At 36.8% G+C, this 26,656-nt stretch overlaps 2 protein-coding genes across 6 annotated transcripts in view; both read right to left on the bottom strand.

Annotated features, from left to right (window-relative positions):
• The window catches only part of LOC139983578 (uncharacterized), a 50,716-nt gene extending 27,781 nt beyond the window's left edge, over positions 1-22,935 (bottom strand). Inside the window, exons 1-7 of one of the 5 annotated variants that reach the window (XM_071997224.1) lie at positions 22,818-22,935; positions 18,155-18,466; positions 16,600-16,929; positions 15,384-15,716; positions 13,847-13,915; positions 11,788-11,855; positions 7,393-10,518 (exon numbers count right to left, since the gene is read on the bottom strand). In XM_071997224.1, the coding sequence (XP_071853325.1) occupies positions 11,797-11,855; positions 13,847-13,915; positions 15,384-15,716; positions 16,600-16,929; positions 18,155-18,466; positions 22,818-22,920 (1,206 nt within the window). In that variant the 5' untranslated portion in view covers positions 22,921-22,935 and the 3' untranslated portion in view covers positions 7,393-10,518; positions 11,788-11,796. Of the gene's footprint in view, positions 1-7,392; positions 10,519-11,787; positions 11,856-13,846; positions 13,916-15,383; positions 15,717-16,599; positions 16,930-18,154; positions 18,467-22,817 lie in introns of those variants that run through there. The other 4 variants (XM_071997225.1, XM_071997226.1, XM_071997227.1 and 1 more) reach the window with 4 other exon arrangements.
• LOC139983577 (uncharacterized) overlaps positions 1-26,151 on the bottom strand; it is a 111,384-nt gene extending 85,233 nt beyond the window's left edge. Inside the window, exon 1 of the mRNA XM_071997222.1 lies at positions 26,112-26,151. The gene's annotated coding sequence lies outside the window, so the exon portion shown is untranslated. The remainder of the gene's footprint in view (positions 1-26,111) is intronic.
• Between the last annotated feature and the right edge of the window lie 505 nt (positions 26,152-26,656).

The following is a 26,656-nucleotide window of genomic DNA, read 5'->3' as shown; positions in this document are numbered from 1 at the left end:
GTCTTGCCCCCCCCCCCCCAAATGAGATCCAGTGATGTATTCAAAATTATACTTTTTTTTAAACATTTCTTCGAGTTCTGATCACAAGTATGATACCTCAGGGCTCATGTTCATATTTCATGTAAGGTCAGAACTTGGTAATCAGACCGAAATATTATACATTTTGGGCCTTCATCATACCCACATACGGAGACCGTTGATCAATATCGTCCTACAGAATAAGCGCCAATAATTTGGCCAGTTCTATAACCGTTACAAACTAACGCTAGCAACCCATGTTTATTTTCAGCGACCAATGATGCCACTTGTGGAGAATATTCACTGCACGTATAGGTCCTATAGGCCTAGTGAAACTTGTTTCTGTGGGAATCTGGGCATGTTGTGAATTAGAGTAGCAAATGTATTCACTGTATCCTTTTCATATTGTGCGGAATTATGCAGAAACCACGACGACTGTCTCCGCAATAGAGGTAAATTAAGTGAAAGTGTGTCATGTTCCACTGAACCATTAGATGTGTATTTGTGCAGACGAGGTTCCCGTTAATACATATATTTCTTGGTAATTCCTACCATCAACCCCTCTTAAGAAAAATCTTGCCCCCTAACAATTGAATGTTGGCTACGCCACAGTGGGAGGCCACGTTGACTTAGAACTTATGTTGTTGGTACAAGACCACAGATGGGACTCACTATTGTTTATAGTCTTGCCCGATTTAAAATGTCCCGTGATTAAAATGGCATGCAAATGTGACCAAGGAACAAATAAATATTAGTAGAGGGCGCTCTTGTTAGCTTACATTTAGAGCTAATTTATGTTCTACTTACATTCAGAGCCATGTATACCTTTCTGTTTACATTAATGTAAGATACATAACCTGTCATATTTCAAAGCTATAAGCCTTAAAGTGTTGAGATTCTTCATCCTATCAGACCAACCTATGAGAGGTTATTGATCCCCCCCCCCCCACTCCCCTTGGCAGTAGTATACTGCATGATGTTGGTGCGAAGAAGAGTTTTGCCTGACCATTGCCTTTTCCAAACTTAAATGATCGGGCTGTTGTTAGCATTATAGGAGTGCTGTTGTAGGTGCAACTTTCCGAGTTTTCCCTACGAAAACACTTGGGTATGGGGGAGGGGGCAAAGTGGAAATGTTATAAATAAATCAGCCTCCCTAGAGAGTCATGTTTTTTTGTGGTAACATTAAACATGGACCCTCACACTTGCAAAGTCATTCACATCCAGTGTGAGGGTATGACAGATAGGTGGGGGGGCCAGGGGAGACACACCCAAAATGTTCTGCTCAGTATGTGCTGTAGACATGCTGACAGAGTTAGTGTGAAGGCTGGTTGCATGTGCGATAGTTGTCACAACATCAAATGATGTAGCATCACAGGCAATTGGGTTCATCTAATAATTTTAAATTATTTTATGCTAGAGAGCACCTTGACAAGATTTCAGTCCCTTCCGTAATCATAAAAATGTCAAGAATGTGGATTTTTATCCATCTGTCAATAATAGCTAATGAAATAAACAACCAAATACCATTATCAATTGAGACTTGAGTTTATTGAAATCACCAAGTACAGTCCTCTTGTTGCAATGTCACCAGATTAAAGTATTGCCTTTATTCACCACAAATATGCTTTGATATCACTTGAATAACAAAACAAATCGCTGCTTTTCCCAGCAACTAGATCGGAAGTAGAAATAAGCAAGCACAAAGCACACATACTTATTTACATATGAAACACAACCAGCTATGGTATTTCCAAGATACATTTGGCATGGCAAGGTACTGTCAACCAGTATGAAAACATTTCATGGTTCCTGCTGCTGCTCATTGATTAACAGGGAACACTCCAAGTATGTAATGATGAAGCAAGATCAATAATTGCCTTACAAAGCCACACCTCCTCATAAATACACACGTTATCCATTGTAACACACATCGCCATGTGTAAGCTACCTATCAATAACACACTCACTTTTGATGGGACTGTGACTTATGGTTGTCTACTGTAGGTTTAACCCTGTGACCTCATTAATATTCATGATATGAGCACCACAGAATGCTTAACATACAATGGGTGGGTTCATTTACTGCAATGTTCAGAAAATACCATAATATGAACCCTGCTGAAGGATAACTATTTCATGCCACAAAAAATACCTTTCCACAGTGAAAAGAACCTTTTTAGACTAAATAGATCTGTCAATAAAGGAACAGAACATATATCACCTGTGATTTGCAAAGGGCATATTTCTATAGCGTTTTAATGTTGAGAATTGTTATTTATTTTAACATTGCTTACTAATTATTAGTCACTAGTATAAAATTCTTCTTGATTAACTGTATGATTAGGTGGCAGAAATATGATAATTATGATAGTAACTTGAGCAAATATACCTACAAACCTTTTCTGCCACACCCCCTTTTTTATCATCACTGAACAACCATTCTAATTGTTATTCTGCTTGCATACAGTGCTTTCTCAATTGACTTGAATTGTGATCAATCATAGTTATTTGGATCATTTGCTTGATCCTATGAAGTTTTACAGTACCTAAATGAGTAAACATCTAAGAATGTCTGCAAAGGTAAAATACTAACTGTATCCAGGGACAGTATTTAACTTATCACAATATGAGGTTCAACTGCATTATACCATACTGCAGCTTTAAACAACTACATACACATAAACCTGCAAAACCAAGAAATATGCCTCCTCCCAACCCATTGCTTTTTCAGGTATGCACAGTATACCTTCATTATTAGCAATCATGGCTGGTGAAAGACATAAAAATTGATAAAACTAGTAGAACATATAATTTTCAGTTATGTCCAGCCAAATCAGTCTCTATGTGATTACTGTCATGTCTTTCTGCTACTACTGCACTCATGAAACTTTCTCTATGAGGCTTCTTATGCGCTTCAGCATGTCTCTTGACATAAATAGAATGAAAAGATAAAAAGTTTCAACACAATGTGCATGCAAATATGAGTGTGATGTCTGGTATTTTGCCCACTTTTGGCAAAAGTTTGGCAAACTGCCATAGGTGAAATTATTGAATTTCTTCTCATTCAATGTCTGAAAATTTTGCCAACAGATGATTGAACGAACACCGGCTCAGTGACTAAACTGAGAGGATGAACATTTCTAGTTGCCAGAGGAATGCTTGTGGTTGCAATTGTGACATTGCAGAGGAAATTGCATCCAACTTTCACAAAAATCCATCACAAAAAGAGTTTCCAGAGCAATTAAACAACCATAGATAAATGTAATACCACACTCAAGTTGTGAAATTTTAACCCTAAATTTATATAGCTTTTTTAATACTACTGATAAGTTACCAAGTGCTGTAAACTGGTCATATATACCAAAAGATTGAGAGATTTGCAAACCCTGAAACTGGCATGTTGTATGATATGCTGCAGATTTCCTGTAAACAAGGCTCTACTTGATTCATAAATAAGTACTCGACCACATCATGTGTCAAGGTGAAAGAAAAAGAAATAATTTTATAGAATTCCTAAATACAAACTGTAAATGATGACATCCTAGGCTGCTAGCACAGATACATGTATAGTGAACAAAATTACCACCTTGATGGTTATCTATTACATGTTAATACAACTAGGAAGCTAATTGTATTTTGCCAATTTTGAGCTGTCTACATAAACTTAATAGTTCAATCTTTTGTCAAGCAATCTCACTTGCCTCAAACACAAGACTGCACGGTTTAAAGTTGGTAAAGGATGGCTAAGCCAAAGGCTGTCATACTATGCTATGCTATGAGGGGCTTTCACACCACCCATTCAGTAGTTACTTCAAAAGGCACTGTAGAAAGATGAATAACAGATGGATAACAGCTAGATAGATTGACAGAGTGAAGATTCTGAGTCACAATAGTTCAAGTGGCATAGCTTGTTCGAGCTAAAAGTAACATTCCAATATGGGGGAGTCTTTCGAATATCCAGTTGCTCAGACTTACACCAGTATTTTACATACACTGTGCTTTATCTCCATTAACCAGGTGCCACTCCATTAAATATGGAATAACAACATTTTGCTCCAGAGTCTCCGTTCATACAATACCATGATGGCAACTTCCATAGACCAGTCATGGAACCATGCAAAATATTTTGTGTATCTTTGAGTGCAGCTTAACTTTCCTTTCCAATGTTTCTGGTTGTGCTTCTACTGCTAGTACTATCTTTTTTATCAGCATTTTAACGATCATTGACATCTTCTGCCAGGGTGTGTTGTCAGTAAACCATGTTTTGAAATTAAGGCCAGACTGTATAGTCATGCTTTTGAATGACATATCAAGTTCTCTTGGATCTCATGCTGATCACCTGTCACAATTTTATTAAAATAGCTCAACACCTTGTCCAAACAAGGATCTCAATCACTGCAGTTTACAAAGTCATTACAAACTGAGGGCTTCCAATTTCATCCACAAAAGTCCACGAAATATGTACAGTATAGCCTAGTGCTGAAGAACATGTGGAGTGAGTACTTGGTAATAATATTATATTTTTCAAAATTGCAGACAATATGCTGCACATTGTTATACAGTGTACAAAGGACAAACAATGGGGCATTAGACATGTTGTGAATCGCCTTTGGGAAAGCACGACACCCCTCCCCTTGGATCCACCAGTACAAAGCTAAGTATTGATCCTAGGCCCTAGGGTACTACTAATTATTAAAATACCAGAGTGAATTGCCGTGAATGACACTGGCAGTACAGTTTGCAGGCCTAAGTAAGGCTAACACAGTTACATTCCTAAAATACAGTTACGCCTAGTAGTAGTAGGATGGTGACTTCGAAGTTCGGCCACTTAAGACTTAACACCACTTAACACCCCAAAACTAAATCTTCTGGTCTAAATCACCAGAAAATATACTTCATATGGTGGGAGAATTGTGTTTTAGTACGATACACGGCCAAACTTTCTTTCCTGCAAACTTTTTTCACGTTGTTTTCCAAGAAAATTCTTCGTGATTGTGGAACTGGTATTTCTTGCTAGAGTATTGCGAAGTTCGGACACGCAACCTACAGTGTGGCGCTGGTAAAAATTGGTGGCGCTGTTGCTCTTTCAGTAATTATAACAGACTTCATAGATCTTCGTCATTTTATTGACAAATATGTAAGTAATTTCTTGCACACGGGTCATTTTGGAGAGAAAATAACTGTAGCTTCGTACTTTTTGGTGAAATTTGGCTCTTCCTGTATATAACTACAGTAGTTAATACTATGCCTACTACTAGTTATAAGTAGGCTATATCGAAATTCGGACTTCTCCATCACTTCCAAAGCGCCCGAATCGACCGCTCGCCATTTCTCTATTTCTATGCTCCTTCACCTTGACTATACACGCTTGAAGTCGGGCTGGAAGTCGCCATTCTTCTCGTATACGCTTTTCACTTTGTTTACATCTATGGGCGCAGACATCTTGATTTGGGGTGCTTGGCAGCGATTGGCTGAAACCCCAAACCTTCTTTAAGATCTATTTCGATTGGTGCTAACATACTGTGACACCGTCACCCTCGCAGTGAACAAAGAGCATGCGCTGGCCGAGTATTTTTTTTTCCTAGGAGGGTTAGAGGCAATTATCATATGTTGGCGTATCCAGACCATAGCGCATGCGTGTTACTCGTAAAAAGTTTACAGCTAGTAGTAGTAGTCGTACATACAGTGTGTACGACGCGATTCACGTTTTGCACGCACGTATATGCGTTCGTGCAACAATGGAGACCTGTTCAACTGACAATCCTTGCGAAAATCTTCAGCTGAAATCTTGCCCTAGATTAGAGGTAAAATTACTCGATACAATTGCATAAAATATAGTAATCCTCTCTCCCAGATTTTACACACAATGTACGGATTTCATCTGTCGTCACCATTGTGCGCGACGGACATTAATTTAATGGTTTGATTTATGTTAATCTGCTAGCCTACATTACATGTATTTCTAGCTTCACGGTAAACTTAAATGTTACGGTAAACTTTAAAATTCTGTACATGATACTTATATAGTAGGCCTACATACAAACTCAAGCCTGCTTTTATGAACTATCAGTCATTCGGTACTTTATCTGCTTTGCAACATTTTTTAATTGTACAAGTAAAAAATAATTATGTGATGATATTGAGGGTGACGATTTGATCGCGATTTAATTTGTATTTTTTAACCCGCGTCCCATCACTTATTTTCTTCAATTCTCACTTGGTAAACCTTGGCCGAAAAGCAAAGTGCATTACGTGTAAAAGTGTACAGCGGAGATATATTGCTTCAGTGGCGAAGGAAGGTACTTTTGAGTGGGGGGGGGGGGGGCTGAAGACTGATGGCCGGCCTGGGGGGGTCTAAGGGGATTTGTTTTGATTTGTTTTGCATTTCCAGGTGGCCTCAGATGCAATTTGGTGCAATATAGCACACTTCAAACACCCACTCTATTTTGTAAATAATTTTGCATTTTCACCTGGACCTGCAATTTGGTGCTCCAAATGAGATTTTTTTCTTATTTGGAAATGAAAAAGGGGTTTTCTGACTTGCGGAGCGGGGGGCGGAATGATACTACCGCCCCCCCATATTTTTCACTGGGGGGGCTGTTATGTGTATAACAGCGATCGATGAGTAACGCGTGTCTATGAAAAACACGCATGCGCGAGGATTTGGATACGGCTTTATACGATAATTACCCCTAACCCTCCTAGGAAATAAAATTACGCAGCCTGGCCCCAGCTGGTGACTAACTGCTTCACTCAGCGTAACAATATATAAAAATCTCTACAGATCTCGGAAGCGAGAGCAGCAGTACCCTATGTAGAGTGTTTACAACCAACTCACTTACTAAACTTACTAGATACTTTAAACAATAAGAAATGACTCTTCAATCTCTCAGAAAATACGCAGTAAAAACTGGACTAAGTTCTGAAGCACATGTACACTAAAACCACAGTTGCAGAGAGGTTTATGCAAATAAGGTAGCCCAATGCTCAACATCCATGGAGAGCCAAACTTCACTTTACCACATAGCCTATTACCAGCCTACAGTTGGCCACTGCGTAATAAAATACATATAGCCTACCTAACCGCACTCGATGGAGAGTCACGAATCGTATGCACAACAACGAAGACAATGTGCGTTCTCATCCTTGCTATGATTGGTCATAAGTAGTTACACGAACAGCATGTAATGAAGCTAAGCTAGTAATCGTACGTGATACACGCTTCCTATAAATAATTATTACTGCTAAATATGAAAGTTAATATTGTCCATCAATTAAGTTTGTCAAATTTATTAAAGTCTAGACATTGGACAATAAACAAGAATCATCCTACTGGAAAAATTGTAAAAGAAAAAGAAAAGAAAAATTGTAATAATATATCTTGAATACTCCTTTAATTATCAAATCATCAGTGAAAATCTCAACATTACAAGAATAAGGAGCAGCAAAGTAAATAATTGCATAAGACATCTTGATAAATGAAATTAGAACTTAGGGACTGTTACACTGAAATGAGAATGCTCCTTTAAACGTAAATTATATATCTTGAATACTCCTTTAATGATCAAATGATCATTAAAAATCTTAACATGACAAGAATAAGGAGCTGCATAGTAAATAATTGCATAAGACATCTTGATAAATGAAATTAGAACTTAGGGACTGTTACACTGAAATGAGAATGCTCCTTTAAACGTAAATTATATATCTTGAATACTCCTTTAATGATCAAATGATCATTAAAAATCTTAACATGACAAGAATAAGGAGCTGCATAGTAAATAATTGCATAAGACATCTTGATAAATGAAAGTAGAACTTAGGGACCGTTACACTGAAATGAGAATGCTCCTTTAAAAGTTAATTATATATCTTGAATACTCCTTTAATGATCAAATGATCATTAAAAATCTTAACTTGACAAGAATAAGGAGCTGCATACTAAATAATTGCATAAGACATCTTGATGAATGAAATTAGAACTTAGGGATGGTTACACTGAAATGAGAATGCTCCTTTAAAAGTTAATTATATATCTTGAATACTCCTTTAATGATCAAATGATCATTAAAAATCTTAACATGACAAGAATAAGGAGCTGCATAGTAAATAATTGCATAAGACATCTTGATAAATGAAAGTAGAACTTAGGGACCGTTACACTGAAATGAGAATGCTCCTTTAAAAGTTAATTATATATCTTGAATACTCCTTTAATGATCAAATGATCATTAAAAATCTTAACTTGACAAGAATAAGGAGCTGCATAGTAAATAATTGCATAAGACATCTTGATAAATGAAAGTAGAACTTGGGGATGGTTACACTGAAATGAGAACGCTCCTTTAAAAAGTTAATTATATATCTTGAATACTCCTTTAACGATCAAATGATCATTAAAAATCTTAACATGACAAGAATAAGGAGCTGCATAGTAAATAATTGCATAAGACATCTTGATAAATGAAAGTAGAACTTAGGGATGGTTTACACTGAAATGAGAACGCTCCTTTAAAAGTTAATTATATATCTTGAATACTCCTTTAATGATCAAATGATCAGTGAAAATCTTAACATGACAAGAATAAGGAGCAGCATAGTAAATAATTGCATAAGACATCTTGATAGATGAAGGTAGAACTTAGGGATGGTTACACTGAAATGAGAATGCTCCTTTAAAAGTTAATTATATATCTTGAATACTCCTTTAATGATCAAATGATCATTAAAAATCTTAACATGACAAGAATAAGGAGCTGCATAGTAAATAATTGCATAAGACATCTTGATAAATGAAAGTAGAACTTAGGGATGGTTACACTGAAATGAGAACGCTCCTTTAAAAGTTAATTATATATCTTGAATACTCCTTTAATGATCTAATGCTGGGATAGCTCCTTTGACTACATGTGGTCATGTGACCATGCACACAGTGAACATTATTTAAGTCCACAATTCTGATTAGGAATTAACATGAAACTGATTTATTGCAAAGCAAAAACAAATGCTGGTTATTCCCCTAATAACCATTTTTTTGTCGGTTATTCCCCTTATAACCATAAATCCTCAACTTGTAACATATCAAAATGGCAGCTATAACAATGGTTGCATAAAAGTTGTAATTTAAATGCGTAAATATTTTCCAGTTCAAGAAATAAATCTCCTTTGATTCTTGAAGACCAAAGAGAAGTATCAAATATTTAGTTTAAATAACCTCTCAGTACAAATTAATAACATGTCAATTAAAACAACTCAGCCTCAGCCCGCAAGTACAAATTGACATTACGAACATGAGTTTAGACTATTGCATATAACGACTCATGGACGCGGCCATATTGAATACAAGTACTTCCATAAATAAGGGCGCTATGCCAAAATATAAGTTTACTTTGACGTAAGGTCCCCTGCTAAGGCTACAATACAATTTGTTCATGTGACGTACGTAAATTACATTTTGTTCATATATTAGTTGCCCATATGGGCCCCAGATTGAGCCCATAATGGATGGCACCCATTCAGCCCACATGTTACCCATATAAAATACATATCTATACAACATGGGTTATCTGGGCTAACCCATATGAATCTTGGGTGCAAAATTTAATGGAGCCCATATGGGGCATCCCACATGGGACCCATATCTTGGCCCATGTGCATCCCATATGTTACCCATGTGGGCTTGCTACCTGGGTATAGAATCATTTTACTGGAGACATTTCACATGTGTTCAAGGTTTCTGACTTTTACCCCTGTTGGCCTCTTAATGACTTACTGAATACAATACTAAATGCTATAAAACTAAATGTGAAGTTTCATCAAATTCTTTGCTACATGTACATACTCGTTGAACATTGACTTAATATATATATATATATATATATATATATTTTTACTTTTGGCTCTTTTCAAAATATTGTTAATGTATCATTCAGGATGTATGTATATATATATTTTAGTTCCACCTGTAGCAGGAACTCACGAAGAAGCCATCATTGGCTTATCAAAGCTGCAAGCTGACCAAAGTCAGTCTCTTAGAATCATATTTAACATCCATGATTATGAACTGGGCGACATACATTAATCTTGGAGTGACTCGAACCGGGGACCTTTTGATTGAAAGGCACCGGCGTTAACCACTGAGCTAACACTCCACAAATGAAAACAGCATGTGAATACAGCATTTGAATACAGCAAATGAATACAGCACTCCACAAATGAATACAGCAAAACCATGGAATCATTTTACAGCTACTTAAGATTCTAGTGTGCAATATTATATATATGGTGTAAGGATTTGGCAGTTACTTTCATGGTAATCTAATCAAATTTCATTTTTTCCCTGCAAGATGTATGTTACATACTGTACATCCTCCAAGCCAATTTGCTTTGACAAAACGTTGATAGTCCTACTATTCAGTACGCTGAAATGACTCAAGCACCCGAGTCATTTGCTGACCAATCACTATTAAGGCCTTGAAACTGATGAGTCGTATCCTGAAACTGACAGAAAGAAACAACAATTTAAGTTATACAAGTTTAATTGTTGTTCACAGGCTATGCAATGCTAGTAAACTAAGATATTAACCTTTACAACATATTGAATTACTGTTAAAAGCATAAGACAAAACCATTGTATGCTAGTAAGCAACTAAGGAACAGAGATATTTTCAAAAGAACATAACTCATATTTCTGAGACCAATTTACTAAACTAAAGAGTGTGTGAGGTCGACTGCACTTTATTTTCTCGGACAAGAGTCACTTGGTGTACTCCAAAGTACCGGTCGCAAACTGACCGAGTATTTTTCCTTCTTAGAAAAAGTTGAAAAGAGGTAGACCAGAAAATATTTGGGTCATACACACAACATATATCAACTACCATATTAGTACAGTACTATGATGATAAGAATTAGTACAAAATGCAGACATTTCTTTTTAACATCACACCAAAATGTATAGTGGTTCTCTTTAACTTAAATCGGTTGGCAAGGAGCAACGGTTACTAAAGCAATCATACTTTATATTTCTAAGTGTTTCCCTTTTGCTCATATGTGGAAATGAGGACTTCAACTTTAACACATCTCTAATCTTGTACATTTAAAACACTGAAGTACTGTATAAAAAACAAACATGAAGGTCAGGCCTGGGTATAGATAAGCAGTCCTCAAATTCACTTGAGCATGAATAATGTGTTACTTGAAAGCATTAACTACCCAAATACTGCCATTAGGATTCATCCTTGAGCACAGTAATTAATTGACCAGCCACCGTATGATTGTAACCACAATTGCTCTAATGGCCAACACTTCTTTCTTGTCTTGACCACTGAAATAGTACTGCATGTGTATTTAATCATGAATTTTTGCAGAGGAGCATTCAGTATGGCTAGCATTACCAACTAGGGTGAATATTCAATCTCCCATAGTTTTGGCCAAAAACAGGGGACTGGGGTGGCATTTGCTATAGACAGGGAAGATCGTAATGAATACTTCTTTATCAATAACCCAAAATGCTTGTTTACTTCTTGTAAACTAGATAGTGTGCAAGGATCACCATGCATACATGTCAACATCTTAAGAAGTCAAGGGACGAAGGAGGAAAGAAACTTTTCACAGAAATTCTGAAAGATACAGCAAATTCAAACTGAGAGAAAATGATTATAAGCTAAATATAAATTTTATGCAGAAAAAAATCATAAATTTGTGGCATTCATATCAAACAGTTCATCATAAACTTTCGCATTCACATATATGCAAACATTACTATCCTACCGAAGAGTTTTACTGACTCCCAGCTTTCAAAGTTCTCTTCAAAGTGATGAAGCCACAGATAACAAAAACTGGAGGAAAAAGCATGCAAAAGAAAGACAGGAGAAGAAGCACAACGGTATGATTCCACATTATAGAGATGATCTAATGATCTACCACTACTCACGTGACAACTTGTACTTCACGCATACAGCCTTAAACATATACAAAAAGGTTGATTGAATTATGTAATGGGAGATTACGTGACTGACTGTACGGGGCAAACTAAGTAAGCGTCCTTCATGGCAACATCCACTACGAAGAGGCCAATTAATCTTTCATCTAATTAAGAATGATTCACCTAACAATGCATTGCACTTAATGGAAGCACTTAATAACCAAGGCAAATTTAGAATTGTTCTCTTGTAAAGTGACATGATGTATCCTGATCAGGTCCATACATATCTGGAAATGGTTATATAGTTATTATCTACACCATGGCCAAGACAAACTAGGAATTGTTTCTCTAGTAATGAGACGTGATGTATCCTGATCAGGTCCATACATATCTGGAAATGGTTATATAGTTATTATCTACGCCATGGCCAAGACAAACTAGGAATTGTTTCTCTAGTAATGAGACGTGATGTATCCTAATCAGGTCCATACATATCTGGAAATGGTTATATAGTTATTATCTACGCCATGGCCAAGACAAACTAGGAATTGTTTCTCTAGTAATGAGACGTGATGTATCCTGATCAGGTCCATACATATCTGGAAATGGTTATATAGTTATTATCTACACCATGGCCAAGACAAACTAGGAATTGTTTCTCTAGTAATGAGACGTGATGTATCCTGATCAGGTCCATACATATCTGGAAATGGTTATATAGTTATTATCTACACCATGGCCAAGACAAACTACTGTAGGAATTGTTTCTCTAGTAATGAGACGTGATGTATCCTGATCAGGTCCATACATATTTGGAAATGGTTATACAGTGAACCTTAGCCCAAACACTTTAAGGCTGGGAGGTCAGTGAATGGTCTTAACTGAAGATACTGGTACATTACAATCCCTTGGATCCTCTATAACTATTATTATTATTATTTAAACATTTATAAAGCGCATATATATATTTAAGAACATAAGCTATGGCGCTGTACAAACTTAAAAGAGTAACGGTAAAAAAACTTAACGAAAATTAAGAAACCATGTTAATCAAAGAAAGAGGTAAAAATCTTAAAAACAGATAACCCTAAAAGACTAAACAAATCCAATAACAATGGAGAAAATGAAGACAGTACAGTATATACCATGCCACAAAATCAGAAAAAAAGGATAAAACAATAGTAAGAGATAAATACAAAAAGAATGATAAAATAAGTAAAACTAGATTAATTATATACACGTGTGAAAATGAAAGTCTTAAGACTGGATTTAAATGAACTTACAGTACTTGAATTGCGAATAGAAAATGGGAGTGCATTCCACAATTTGGGGGCACAGACACAAAAAGATCGGTCACCAAGGGACTTGCAGCGAGTGCGGAGGGTAGTTAAAATCAAACTGTCATGAAATCGTATGGAGTAGCTCACTGATCGTGGGTTAAGAAGGTCCTTCAGATAAGATTGTGCAGATCCGTGAAGGGCCTTATAAGTGAGAGATAACATTTTAAAATCGATACGATCCTTTATCGGAAGCCAGTGGAGAAGTTTAAAAGCAGAAGATGTACAGTACTGTCATATTTGTTCAAATTTAGGATGATACGGGCAGCCATATTTTATACACACTGTAACTTATTAAGGGAAGAACTGGGAAGACCATAAAACAAAGAGTTACAATAATCAAAGTGTGATGTGACAAGAGCCTGAACTAAAGTGCGAGTAGAATCAGTTGAAAGATGCTTACGTAATTTTCGATTTTACATTTTTCATTTATATGTTTTTTCATTGATAAGGTGTTGTCCAAATAAACGCCAAGATACTTCACATCATTTACACAATTAAAAATAGATGAACTATCTGGTTCAATACACGTTATAAATATTTACATTTAATTAATGTATTCACTCACCATTCATACAGAGAAGTATTAATGTGTTCAGACCTGGTGACCACTGCGAAGTACAATCACTTTCTTGATCTGTCAAAGAGGAAAGTTCAATAATACTGAATGTGACGTCACAGTATAGTTCCTGGTGCAACTCCAATATACCATATATTGATGGAGTTAAGATAAGAACATCACATGAATTCTACCAAGTGTTTCTCATTGAAAACAAACAAAGATCACCTTCCTAAGACACCATGTCACAAGTAATATGCTAGAGGGCTGCAGCCAGGCTGCATAGGACAGGATCTTGGGTGCCCTGAAGTTTCACACGATAGATGCTGTAAGTATGTAGAGATAACCCTTACTGTGAAATATTTTCCTAAGTGTTCTCAAGTTGTAATAGCCTAAATCTACCTATTTCATTCCATCACATTGCATAGGGTCATTCATGAAGTTCTGATCCTTCTTTTATAGATTCTCATCTATCATTACACATTCCTTGCATGTTTCACAAGGCACTGATCTTAAGAAATGTTAATTTAGAGGGCTGTCAAATGATGTTAAATTGTATACCAAACGACATTCTTTGCCCAACATTGTGAAGTTGATCATCATACTGAGTGTGAACTACACTCTCTTTTATTTTCGAAGCTACTGTGATTACAACGGTCTCACTTGTTGATTTCAAGTGACGGTCAACGTCCGTAAAACGATATGGCTGTTGTAGTCAATAAAGTGGTCTGCACACCTTGTTCAAAGTTCATCATGGTTTACTTTTAGGGTTTGTGTTTACAAGGTCTTTACATTTTGCTCTGCTGACACGAAATGACCTTTGAAATCAATACAAAAACAATAGGTTTCTTGTACTCAACAATGTGGATCGCCACAATAAGTCAACTTTCATTTGGAAATATTGTGTTTACAAGCTTTGCAGACTTTGACCTCTGTCAACCTCAATTCACATTTGACACTTATAGAAAACTATATGGATCTTGTACTTAATACGAAGGAGCCTCTACCAAGTATGAACTTCTTCCAAGCTTTAAGTTTTTACCTAAAATGACATTCGACCTATGCCAATATCAATATTGTTCTTGTACTCACCAAGAGAGATCTACATATCAAGTATGAATTTCATCCACTTCACTTTGTAAGTTATTGTGTTTACAAGTTTTTCAGGATTTGACCTACAATGACACCAAGTGACCTTTGACCTCCACTAAATTTGATTGAGTTCTTACCAAAAGTGATCTGCATATGAAGTATGGAATTCATACAGGCTTCACTTTTTCTGTTATCATGTTTGCAAAGTTTTCAGACTGACCTCTGTTTGCATCATATGAACTTATCCTCCATGGATTACTACACATTTCTTGAACTCAATAAGGTGAATCTACAAACCAAATATGAAATTCATCCACCAGATAATTTGAGTTACCATATTTACAAGCCAATGCATGACACAAACATGAAATGTTATGCTATTATAATTTCAGTTGTATACATTTGTGATCAAAACCAGTTAAAGGCATATAAGTATTAACTCAACAGTACTAACATTCTGGCAAAAACAGTTCCACTGTAGTGACGTCCAGGGACGTATTAGTTGTGCGATCGAAGACTCTACATTCTAGAGTAACTTGTTCCATGGACTGACTGAGGAATCCAAAGTGTAAGCTGCATTTGATGTTGAAGGTCCCATCCTTATTGTTACTTCTAGACGATGTAGTCTCCTGTGATATCTCATCTGATGAAAGAGGGGGGATGATAGACAATTCTAAAGAGTCATTTTCTGTTACTCTGTGGCTGGTGCAACTAACTTCACCTCCTCTGTTTACATCAAGGATGATATGTTTCTGGTTGTACAATCCATTTACTACAGGTTGGAGATCTGAAAATCAAATCAAACATAAACAACGAAATGAGTGAAAATTATGAAGGTCTTGGGTGAAACAGGTTCCTTCTATCCATTGCATTGTCACGCATATTCATAACCAAAATTTTGTTGCAGTCTCAGGCTGCAAAATGTATGCAAAGATTTTAATTGAGAACAAACACATTATCTAACGAATGGAAACATAAAAGTAGAGCTGCTCTAAGTCGATATAAGGCATTTCTCAATGGAGGCATGAAAGGTAATTATATTATTGTGATACCAAGAGAACAGGGTAATACGGAACAGAAAGTGGGAAAAGGTGCTGCAAAGGATGAGAGCAGATAGATAGATAGATGATTTATTCAGCCACATGCATAAAAATACAATGGAAGTTGTTCGAACACAAGAGCTCTAAAACAGACATGAAATTGGAAACGCATAACAATGAAACACAAATAAAAGTGATATTGCATGAGTAATAAATACCGGTAGGCTATCGACAATGGTATAAAAACATTGCAATAAAAGTGACGATGTAAAAAGTACGAATGAGACACTAATCGTTTACGGCCATGCAGATTCCAAGAGCTTCCTTTTAAATGGTAAGATGTGAAAACCAATTGTAAACAAGACAGTATATATGTACCAGTATTGTACTAACATGTGCTGACGTTTGTGAAGATACACCATCATGAATCTTCTTTAGATCTGACACTTTTATGAACAACTCAATAGTATACTTTGACCTCTGTTGACCTCCACCAATTCTGACATGTTGCAATAAGGGTGCATCCACCTACCAAATATTAAGTCATCCATCAAGTGACATCTTGGCTTGCAAGCACTGTGGCTCACAATGTACAGGTAGGCACAGCATATTTATCATTTAAATGCTTACCTTGGTTTAGCAAGTAAACTTCAGTTTCTGATGTGAAATTGTCCGCTTTGTGTCCAGTAGCCCTGCACATGAAAATCACATTTCCCATGGCTCCACTGAGAACTCTAAAATTAGAGTTAAGAGATACATCATATGTTCCATCACTGTTATTAGTCACAGTAGGTGTACCATCTAGAGTTATCTCATCTGGTGAGGACACCCATTCCAGATGAACTTTGGGCCTAACTCCAGCCATTGAGCAGGTGATGGAACCGCTTCCGATTCCATGTAAGACAACTTGTTGCTGATTGGTTAATCCATTTACCACAGGATGCCATGGATCAGGTGGAACTGGTAGTAAGAAATACCAAAAATAAGACAAAATTGATCTTATTTTGTTGTTTAAAGTCTTTGGTTCAGAAGGGAGCAGCCTGACTACTGTACTTCTTACATGTTAGAATTTTACAACACCTACAGTATAATATTATGGTCAATTCCATGAAAGGTGGACATGAGGCTTGAATAATTAAAACTAACCATGTCTTAAATGAAATTGTGTTTTCTTTTCCTTTCACATAATTGAATTTTATAATCAATATAATATTTTTTTTTTTCAATTTCTAAAAATGGATACCGCCCTCCAGTACTAAGTAGCTACGTAGTATTAGAGGGCAGTATCCATTTTTGGAAATTGAAAAAAAAATACTTATAGAAGCCTGAATATTCATCTAAAACCTAAACACAATGTCATTCATGTTAACAATCCAACTTCATATCAGCAACAGAGCACCCTTTGATGATATTCAACATCATTTCCTTGACAAATTTGCAGTGTAAACATGTTATTTAAGTCAATCAAACCGACTGACTTACAAAATTTTGTACAGGATTTGAGCAACTGACCTAATGGGCTACTGTGTGTTAGTAGTCCAGTCATTTCTCGAAAGTTGTACATACTAAATACAGTCTGGATGCTAGAAAGTTATATACTAAATACAGTCTGGAATGCTCAAAAGTTGTATACTAAATGCAGTCTGGAATGATAATAATAATAATAGAGTGGCCACTTATAACCTGCCATATCTGTCAACAGGCAATGAAAAAGTTTTTAAACTGTACAGAACAAACTCGACGTGAAATGAAAAGTAGCAAAATAGAGTTGATCAAACAGAGTTGAGGTGGGGGAGGGAGGTTTCCTGCCGAAGGCTAGGAGGGAGCGTGTTCTAGAGGGATGGCCCAGATGCAAAAAAGGATCGGTGTCCCCAAGAGTGTTGTGTTCGTGGAATGTGCAAGAGCCCTGTGTTGGTGGAGCAAAGCTGTCGTGTAGGTTGGTACAGATGGATGAGTTCTTGAATGTATGAAGGCGAAGTGAATGTGTGCCATGAAGAGAATGCAAAACAAGGAGGAGAGTCTTGAAGAGAATGCACTGTTGAACATATTGGTTTTAAATGATTTGTTCATATCAAAAGTACCTATCTTCCCAATGTCATCTTTCAAAAACTTTACATGTATGTTATGTAGCACAGCTACAGACATCACAAAATTTAATCTGCTCATTGGGGCTGCCAATACTCACCATAGACTTTCACTGGGGCCTTGAAGTACTCATTTGCACCAGCAGGTTTAGGAACCAATAAAACTGTGTAATTAAATTCGTTTTCCAATTTTACTTCATTGATGATCAAAGAACCATTTGGATGCATATCATAGTCTCTGCTCACATACCCTCTTCCATATATCTGTGAACCCTCCATGTAAATGAATGGGGAAGTACTAGTCACATCACCAGTACCATGAATCCAACCAATTACGTCAAAGTTTTCAAAGTGACAAGACACTAAACCTTGCTTTCCTACTTCCAAATAAATATTTTCCTGACAAGAGCCACCTGGAAGAGAAATGAAGACAAGAAACCATTCAATATACTGTAATACTATAAGGTAAAAATAACTGCTACTAGGTCTGGAAAATAAAACTAAATAGAACTACTGTAACTTAGTCTGTAATCTTATAGTATTCATAAATGTTGTGCCACATTCCTGGTTCAAAAGATCTCTGTCCAGGACCATAAAATTAATAGTGAAAACACTTTATTTCTCTGATACTGTCATCAGTTGGACGAATTGGTAATATCATCTACTGTACCTTCTTTTGTCATAGCAAATATTGTCACCTAGGAAACCTGGGGCAAAAGTTAGCCAAGCTAGGTGACATCATACCCCTCTTATCTTCCACTCTGGCAGCTGACTGTCACAGTTAATTATGTCATTTTTCTCGCTTCTGAAAACAAGATCAATTCCCTAGCTACAGACTGTATCCCAATGCAATTGAACTGCATTTTATCAATGATAGAGCTTTAACCATAAGATAACCAAATCAATGTCCCACTGTACACAGATAAATATTGTACAAACTACGGGGTGAAAGGCCAAAGAGTCACCTACCTGCATCAGTACAGGGTGAATACAGGAGTAAACTGACAACCAAATAGCATCTATGAATATGCATCTTTTGTCCAACTATATTCTGTTTAAATTGAAAAGAATCGTTTTAGCTGATGCATGTTGTAATTGATATCATGCATATTAATGGTGAGGTGGGACTGAATTTTTTGGTTTGTATGAACGATAACTCGACAAGGGAATGATTGATCAATAGCATACTTGGTGAGTGGGTGGCCCATAATAAAATGATGAACCCTATTGAATTTGGTTCTCATTCATGAATATTAATGAGGTCAGAGGGTAAAACATCAAATTGCAATGACTTTTCAAGCACATGTCAGATTTCTTCCAACTTGGTATGGTTAGATTGGTAGGTAAACTGAACTTGCTGATGTGAATTTCACCTCATGCATATTGATGAGGAGGCGGGCTTAGCGTAATTTATGTAACATAAGTTTGTATGCACCAAAACATGACAAGGGAGCTATTGATTAATACCATACATAGTGGTTTGGTGGCCTATAGATGAACACTATTAATTTTAATACCTACATGTGTATTAATGAGGTCAAAGGGTAAAAATATTTATACTGCAATAACTTGGCAATCAAAAGGTGGAATTTCTAAAAAAAAACTTGATATGGAGATATTGGTAGGTAGCCTTGCTACACATGCTGATGTGTGATGTAACTAATGTTATGCACATTTATGAGGGGCATGGCATGGCAATTAATTCTTTTGTTACTGTAAGGCTTTCTAACAAATTTCCCTGTGAATGGGTATACTAGTATACATATTTAAACCAATGACTCCATCCATAAGTTATATTTGAAATTCACACATATACTCTGTGTCCATCCAATGGTTATGTGTAAAGTAAAACAAAGTGTTTCGTATTGTCAAGCTTAATGCAATTTAAAGGCAGTTTTTGTGTTTACTTGTCATTTAGCAATGTTCTTAACAACTTTTAACACAATTTACCATAAATGTCCATCCATGTCGGATGTTACAAGATAAAACTCAGCTATACAGTTCTATAACATCAATTCAGTCAATTAAATGCAGTAGTTAAAGGTGAATTCAGTATGCCTGCAATTTTTATATTACATTTTCCCTTTTTGCTGTTGACTTCATTGCAATATTTGTGGTGACAGTCAGACACCACTGACTGAGTTTCAGTGTGTGAATTTATCCATACACTTGTTGTTCTACCCTTGCAACATATATCTGTAAGTTAAATAGACATTAAATTAGAAATGGATGAAACTGAATCAAGCAAATTGCATAATCATTCTGAATGATTTCAAACCAATGCTTCTGTCCAATGGTTATGTGTCAAATTCACACATACTGTAACTCTGTGTCCGTCCAATGGTTATGTGTGAAATTGTTGTAATTGTAAGCTAAACTTAAATTTAGAATTTTTGAATAATATCTTTTATACTAGTTATAGTCTGCAACATTGGTGCATTCCATAACTGAAGAAATATGGGATAAGGCCTTTCCTTGACTTCGTGTGTAAATTTTCCAAAATTTACACCATATTTATCTTCTACATTCCATTTTCACTTCACTGAGATATCAAAGATTAAAAAACATATGTATTACATAACTTGAAACAAACTTAATTTTGTTCATACTGTGGGAGTTTTGGACCATCTGATTTTGAAATCTGCCATATGCTTATATCATGGTTTTGCAAGCATACAATAAATTTTGTAACTTTTAAAAGAGGTAAAACTACAACTTACTCCAAACTCTGGTCATTTCAGGTGGGATGACCCAATGGATCCCCAATATGCACAAAGACACACTCCAGTACATGGTATGTTAGAGGTCTATCTACACATGCTGTTAGTAGAATTTCATCTCAGCCAGTGGACAACGCCTCATCCGTGCATATGGTATTAGCATGAAGTTAGCTGAAAAATACTATTCATACAGTACATTGGAATTTTTAAACTTCAATGTACATGTACAGTTAATGTATAGCATTTAAGGGTATTAGTTATGTGGTGAAGGTCAGCTACTGTATCTGTTCTCCTTGGTGAACTCACAACACAATCCTCCAACTTTACTAGTATACAGACAAATGCACATAACCAGTGTAAACTTGCTAGACAATTAAAAAATAACTATCATATAATATAATAACACAAGACAGGTTATTCCAGTTGCTGAGGCTCTGTATTCAATAGTAATAATGCAGTATGTCTGTATATAGTACTCTCTAATAGAACAATCTGTTATATGAGCTCATTTACTCTCAATGGCTGGGGTCAGGGTAGGTATGTAACCTCCAGGCAGGACTGGCTGTGGCTGGTCTAGACTCCAGGTTGCAGTACAATATATGTTACAACCAGTTATTTACAATATTATCTACCTTGTTGAAGCCAATCTTGTAGGTATTGTCCTTCTCTCATACCTGCCCACATTTTCATAACTCTCATGCAAACATAAGATTCAAAACTCTCAGGGCAGCTCAAGGCCCACCAAGGAAAGCAGGGGTGGATCCTGTTACTAGTGGGGTTCCACAAGGATCTGTTTTGGGTCCCTTGTACTAGTTTCTTGTCTATATTAATGACATTGATGGAGATATTTTGTGTACAGCCAAGAAGGTTGCTGATGACAACAATCACTGTATTCTGAGATCTCTTCTCAAAGCATTTCTGAGAAAAATCAAATTTGGATAAGGTTTTTTCCTGGTCTCAGTGATGGCAAATGCTTATGACATACAGATTAAGTTTTATCTGTCCCATATCAAGCCAGATATAACTCAATTGATATACATGTAAGACTATATGCTCTTATACATAGTATATTTTCCTAGAGGTTTAAATTGCCCTCTGTTGTGGTACTGCCCATGTATATCTATGGTAAAGCACTCGCAGTGAACACTAAGACAAAGGGGGAGGGGGGTTAACTCTAACTGGGCTTTTTTTTCTATCTGGGTTGCTAAGCAACCACAGGGAAAAGGATGACTAAGACAGTCAAAGTATGAGTGACAAAGGAGATGTGTATTGTTACTCTGGAGTGAGATAGGAAATGGGAGTGTACATATCTAAGTAGAGAGCAGAAGGAAGTTTAGTACAAAGGATTGGTAAATATTAAGAAAAGGTGATGGAGGTTCGTAAAATATTAACCTAAATAATTATAATAAAATAATAATGAAAAATAAATACAAAAAAAAAATAACATAAATGTCAGGACATTGGCAAAGGATTTTATAGTGAACTGAGCAAGTTGGATGGAAGAAAGCTTTGAAATGGAAGGAAACAATGAAGATAGCTTGTGACTGTACTTGGATACTGAATGGAACATATATATCGCCCTCCTGGAATTTATTTATAAAAGCAAATATATTACAAGTTAAGGAATAGCACGACCCAATAGTAACAACGTCTACAGGACCACAGGAGAATAAAAACTTAACCTTCAAGTACTATTTTAACTTAAGCATACCTGTACCACATTATGCCAGTTATTTTAGTAAGAAATATGATTTACTTGGGCCGATGAGTTGAATGTACATGTTTATCAGTCTGCACATTACATTTTTACTTTATTACAATGCAGTTGCGTTCTTTGTTTCTGTTTCGCATGTCTTGTCTCAGAACAGAGATAATTGATCAAGCTGGAAAGTTACTTTCAACGCTAGATCCAACGTAACAATATAGACTAGGCCTAGTAAGTATCAGTAAGTAACAACTTTAACGGTACAACTTTCAAGATTTTAATCCTTCAGCAACCCTACTGCTACGATCCATGCTATTACTAGAAAAGAAACAAACTTGCAACAACAATCTTGAGGAGCCTTATCTGTAAGTAATCTGCGCTTTTCACTGGAAGAACATTTTCGAGTGAGTCTCACTGTTAGTGTGTACTTAGATGCGCACATCTGATATGCAGGCTAGGCGCGCCTAGCTTTCGCGGGGCGAGAGGATATGGCAATTTGCATGAATTTGTTCACAACAACACAAGGCCAAGGTGCAGCATAGTGACCGGTGTGAAGTTAGATACTCATTCCTCGTTCCTCTTTCGACATTCGCGAATGAGTAACTGCTATCCAGTTACTTATTCGACAATGGTATCGACGTAACCCCCATGGCAAGACGAAAGCTTTCTTACAAGATGTTCAGCATTTTGTTGTGGAAAGAGATTTATCTATGGGTCATATGAACTCTTATGACAATGTAGAAGGGTACCATAATGCGTCTTGCCCGGTCCAAAGAGTGCTTGACCAATTTAAATGACCACTAAATCATTACTTCTTTAATGAGTGTAACGGGACCACAAAAAAAGCTTTGGGCCCTAATCCACGCAGCACGCCTTGGATCACCCAACCGATGGGTAACATGAACTCTAAGGACATTGTAGAAGAGTACCATAATGCGTCTTGCCCGGGCCAAAGAGTTCTTGACCAATTTAAATGACCACTAAATCTTGACTTCTTTAATGAGTGTAACGGGACCACGAAAAAGCTTTGGGCTCTAATCCATGCAGCACGCCTTGGATCACCAAACCGATGGGTAACATGGACTCTAAGGACATTGAAGATTACCATAATGCGTCTTGCCCGGTCCATAGAGTGCTTGACCAATTAAAGTGACCACTGTATCAACACTTTATTAAATGAGTGTAACGGGAACTGAATTTTTTTTTAGGCCCCAGACAAGACCAGCACACCTTAGACCACCCAACCAATGGGTCATATGAACTCTAATGACAATGTATAACAGTACCATAATGCGTCTTGCCCAGTCCAAAGAGTGCGCAAAATAAGTGTAACCCCAAAGAGTGCGCGGAGCGCGCGAAATTTTTTTGGTTTCACCAGATTAAACGTATATGCATGCTCGCTATTTGCATAGACTTCCAGGCTGTCCACCATGGGCACATCAGGAGACAGTACTAGATCCAACATATTTTTACCTATAGTTGGTTCAGAAACATGCCGATGAAGGAACCAACACAAATATGATTCAAACCCTTCTGCCCTTCACTGCTATAGCATGTAATTAAGAGCTCCAGGGTTAATTACAGACCTGTGATTAAAGTCACAGCCGATGAGGACATTATCATATCTACAACAAGATTGTCTGATGACACTGAAGGGCCTGATCCTCGTTAACATCCGTGTGGCAGCTAGAAGTGCATATATGGTAGCGAGCACCAAAAAGAATAATAGACGCAGGAATAAACAGCTCACACGTAGATTCAGTACCAGGAGAACTTCAATCAAATCCGCAATCAAAGAACTTGATAGGATAGGCCTATCTTTAGTGTACATATACAACCGCCTCCTCTACAATAGCCTATATCATCACGAAAGATCTTAGTTTGAACAACTAATATTACGTTTGTCATCACCAATAGTTTCACTGGCCCATGACTCTGTAAGTCATGATGTCTGGACATCATAAACATAACAATCGAGTTCACCCTTTTTGTTGACAATACTTATCGAATTAACCATGAAACATCTCATCGGCTACCCCTGATTTGCCAATAAAATTTGATAAACAAAACTTGCGCTCGTCGTAAAGAAAAAAGAAGAGCTTAATTATGCTATGTAGCTGAGACTTGGCAGGAACATTATTTGTTTGTTTACAAGGGTTGGCGTGTTCTGCATTATGCCCAAGGACCATAGGCGTAGGAGCCTAATTTGATTTAAGGGGGGGGGGGGGCTGTATAACGACTTGCCCGAAAAATATAACCAAAAATTTTCGCATGCTCTGCGCGCGTTCCACATGTTAACGTGCAAATCATATACGGTAGGCATTCATCGGTTATGACATCGCATGCTAATAACATACAATCATTTTCCGTGTTATTACCCTTCCGTATTGGCTAGAATTATTTGGGAAGTCGTTACAATAATACTGATCATAATAATATAAGTTTAACCATTGAAAAACACATTCCAAATTATTTTTCTTTCAGAAGGTGCCCCAAAACTTCTCAGCATATTGCTCGAATTTCCACCATAAATTTTGGTTGGGGGGTTGCAGTCTCCCCCAGCCCCCCCCCGCCTCCTACGCATATGCCTAGGACGCAGCTGAGCTGTATACCTTCCGCTCAAAATAAGATGTTGCACCAAACCTGAGTTAGTTTGGTAAATATGGTCACGGATGGTCACAGATCCTGCAGGTTAATTAGACATTTTTGAGTAAAACAGAAAATATGTGAATCGAATAAAGAAGAAGACAAACAACACACGTAATTTTGAAGCTTTTAACGAGTAATGGAAACTACTTCGTAAACGTAATGGGAGGTTGCTCCAGACCTGGCAAACCCACTCTGCCGGGATGTACCCTTACGCTGAGAAAAAAAAGGAAAAAAAGAAAAAATTGGTAGTGAATGGTTTGGTAACTATTCGACCGTGGCTCCATTTTAAATTAGTCTCATCCCTATTTCTACGTTTCATTTCTGTTCGAAGCTCGTAGTCCCTTTTCCTTTCATTTGTTGTTAAGTCTGGGTTTATGAACACACCTTGCCAATGAGCCTTATTAACACCTAACCTCTTTGCAATTCTCATTCGTGTTTTTGGTTGACAGAGCCTGTAATGTAGTAAAGATGAAGTATTATACCTCCACCTTTCTGTAATTAATTATTTATACCGGTACCGTATTGAACGATAACGGACAGATTTGAAGATTAGAATATAGTATGAAGAGCATGATAACACACGTCTCTTGTTTGCTCTCTGTCTATTTGTTCATTCTTTATTAGACTACCCTTACCTAACACCGAAGAACATCACAGAGCCTAGTTTTCACAACTAATTAATTTATGATTAGTCTATTTGATTCCCCATTGCCGCTTGAATTAAGTTGGCACTCTATATGTCACAACCTTAGTAGACAAGTGTGGTCCGCCGATATCGTGACCCGGTATATTCTTTTATGATTTAAAATCAATTCAAAGTCACAGAAGGTCAGATTAAAACGCATGAGATATTTGTTAAAGTGATAACAAACATGTTTATATTATTTGTTCGTGTCTCCTTTTCTTCAAGTGATTACATAATATGTGGGTTCATCTTTAACTTATGAGCTCAATTCCCCTTCTTTTAACAATTATTTAACTTACGGAGATCTCCAAGGCGACGCGAGAGCCCTTTTCGTTTTTCCGTCGTCTTTAAAGGAATAACGAAGGCAGGGATCAAATGCAATTTGTATTATTCAGTAACCTCAATACTCTCTCAAATTCGATTTTTAAGTTTACCGCTTCCTGTATGACTGAAGACGCTGGCTCGCTTTGGTTACGTTATACCCTTGAAATTCCTCTATGACGTCATCAATATGGAATTTCAAGCATATAACGTAATCAATGGCGACTTACTGTGTTCTGTGGTGAGGGCTTATCCTTCAAAGCGACTGTATTCAGTCATACAGGAAGCGATGGGACGTCGGTAGAAAATGCAACCCCGGGACCAGGGGTCATTAAAGGGGGAGGGGGATCAGTGATGAAGAACATTGTATTGTTAGTTCTATGCGACACTTAAAGGGATATTCCGTTGGCTGAAATTGATGGCCTAAATTGAGGAAACTGTTGCAAAGTTTCTGCATGTCTATGTCAGAATCAATCACCTCTGCATAGCATTTTATATGTCAAAGTTATGAACTGGGTGGTAT

Source organism: Apostichopus japonicus, chromosome 16, assembly GCF_037975245.1.
Source record: "Apostichopus japonicus isolate 1M-3 chromosome 16, ASM3797524v1, whole genome shotgun sequence".
Lineage (NCBI taxonomy): Eukaryota > Metazoa > Echinodermata > Holothuroidea > Aspidochirotida > Stichopodidae > Apostichopus > Apostichopus japonicus.
This window is presented reverse-complemented; position numbering and strand designations above follow the sequence as displayed.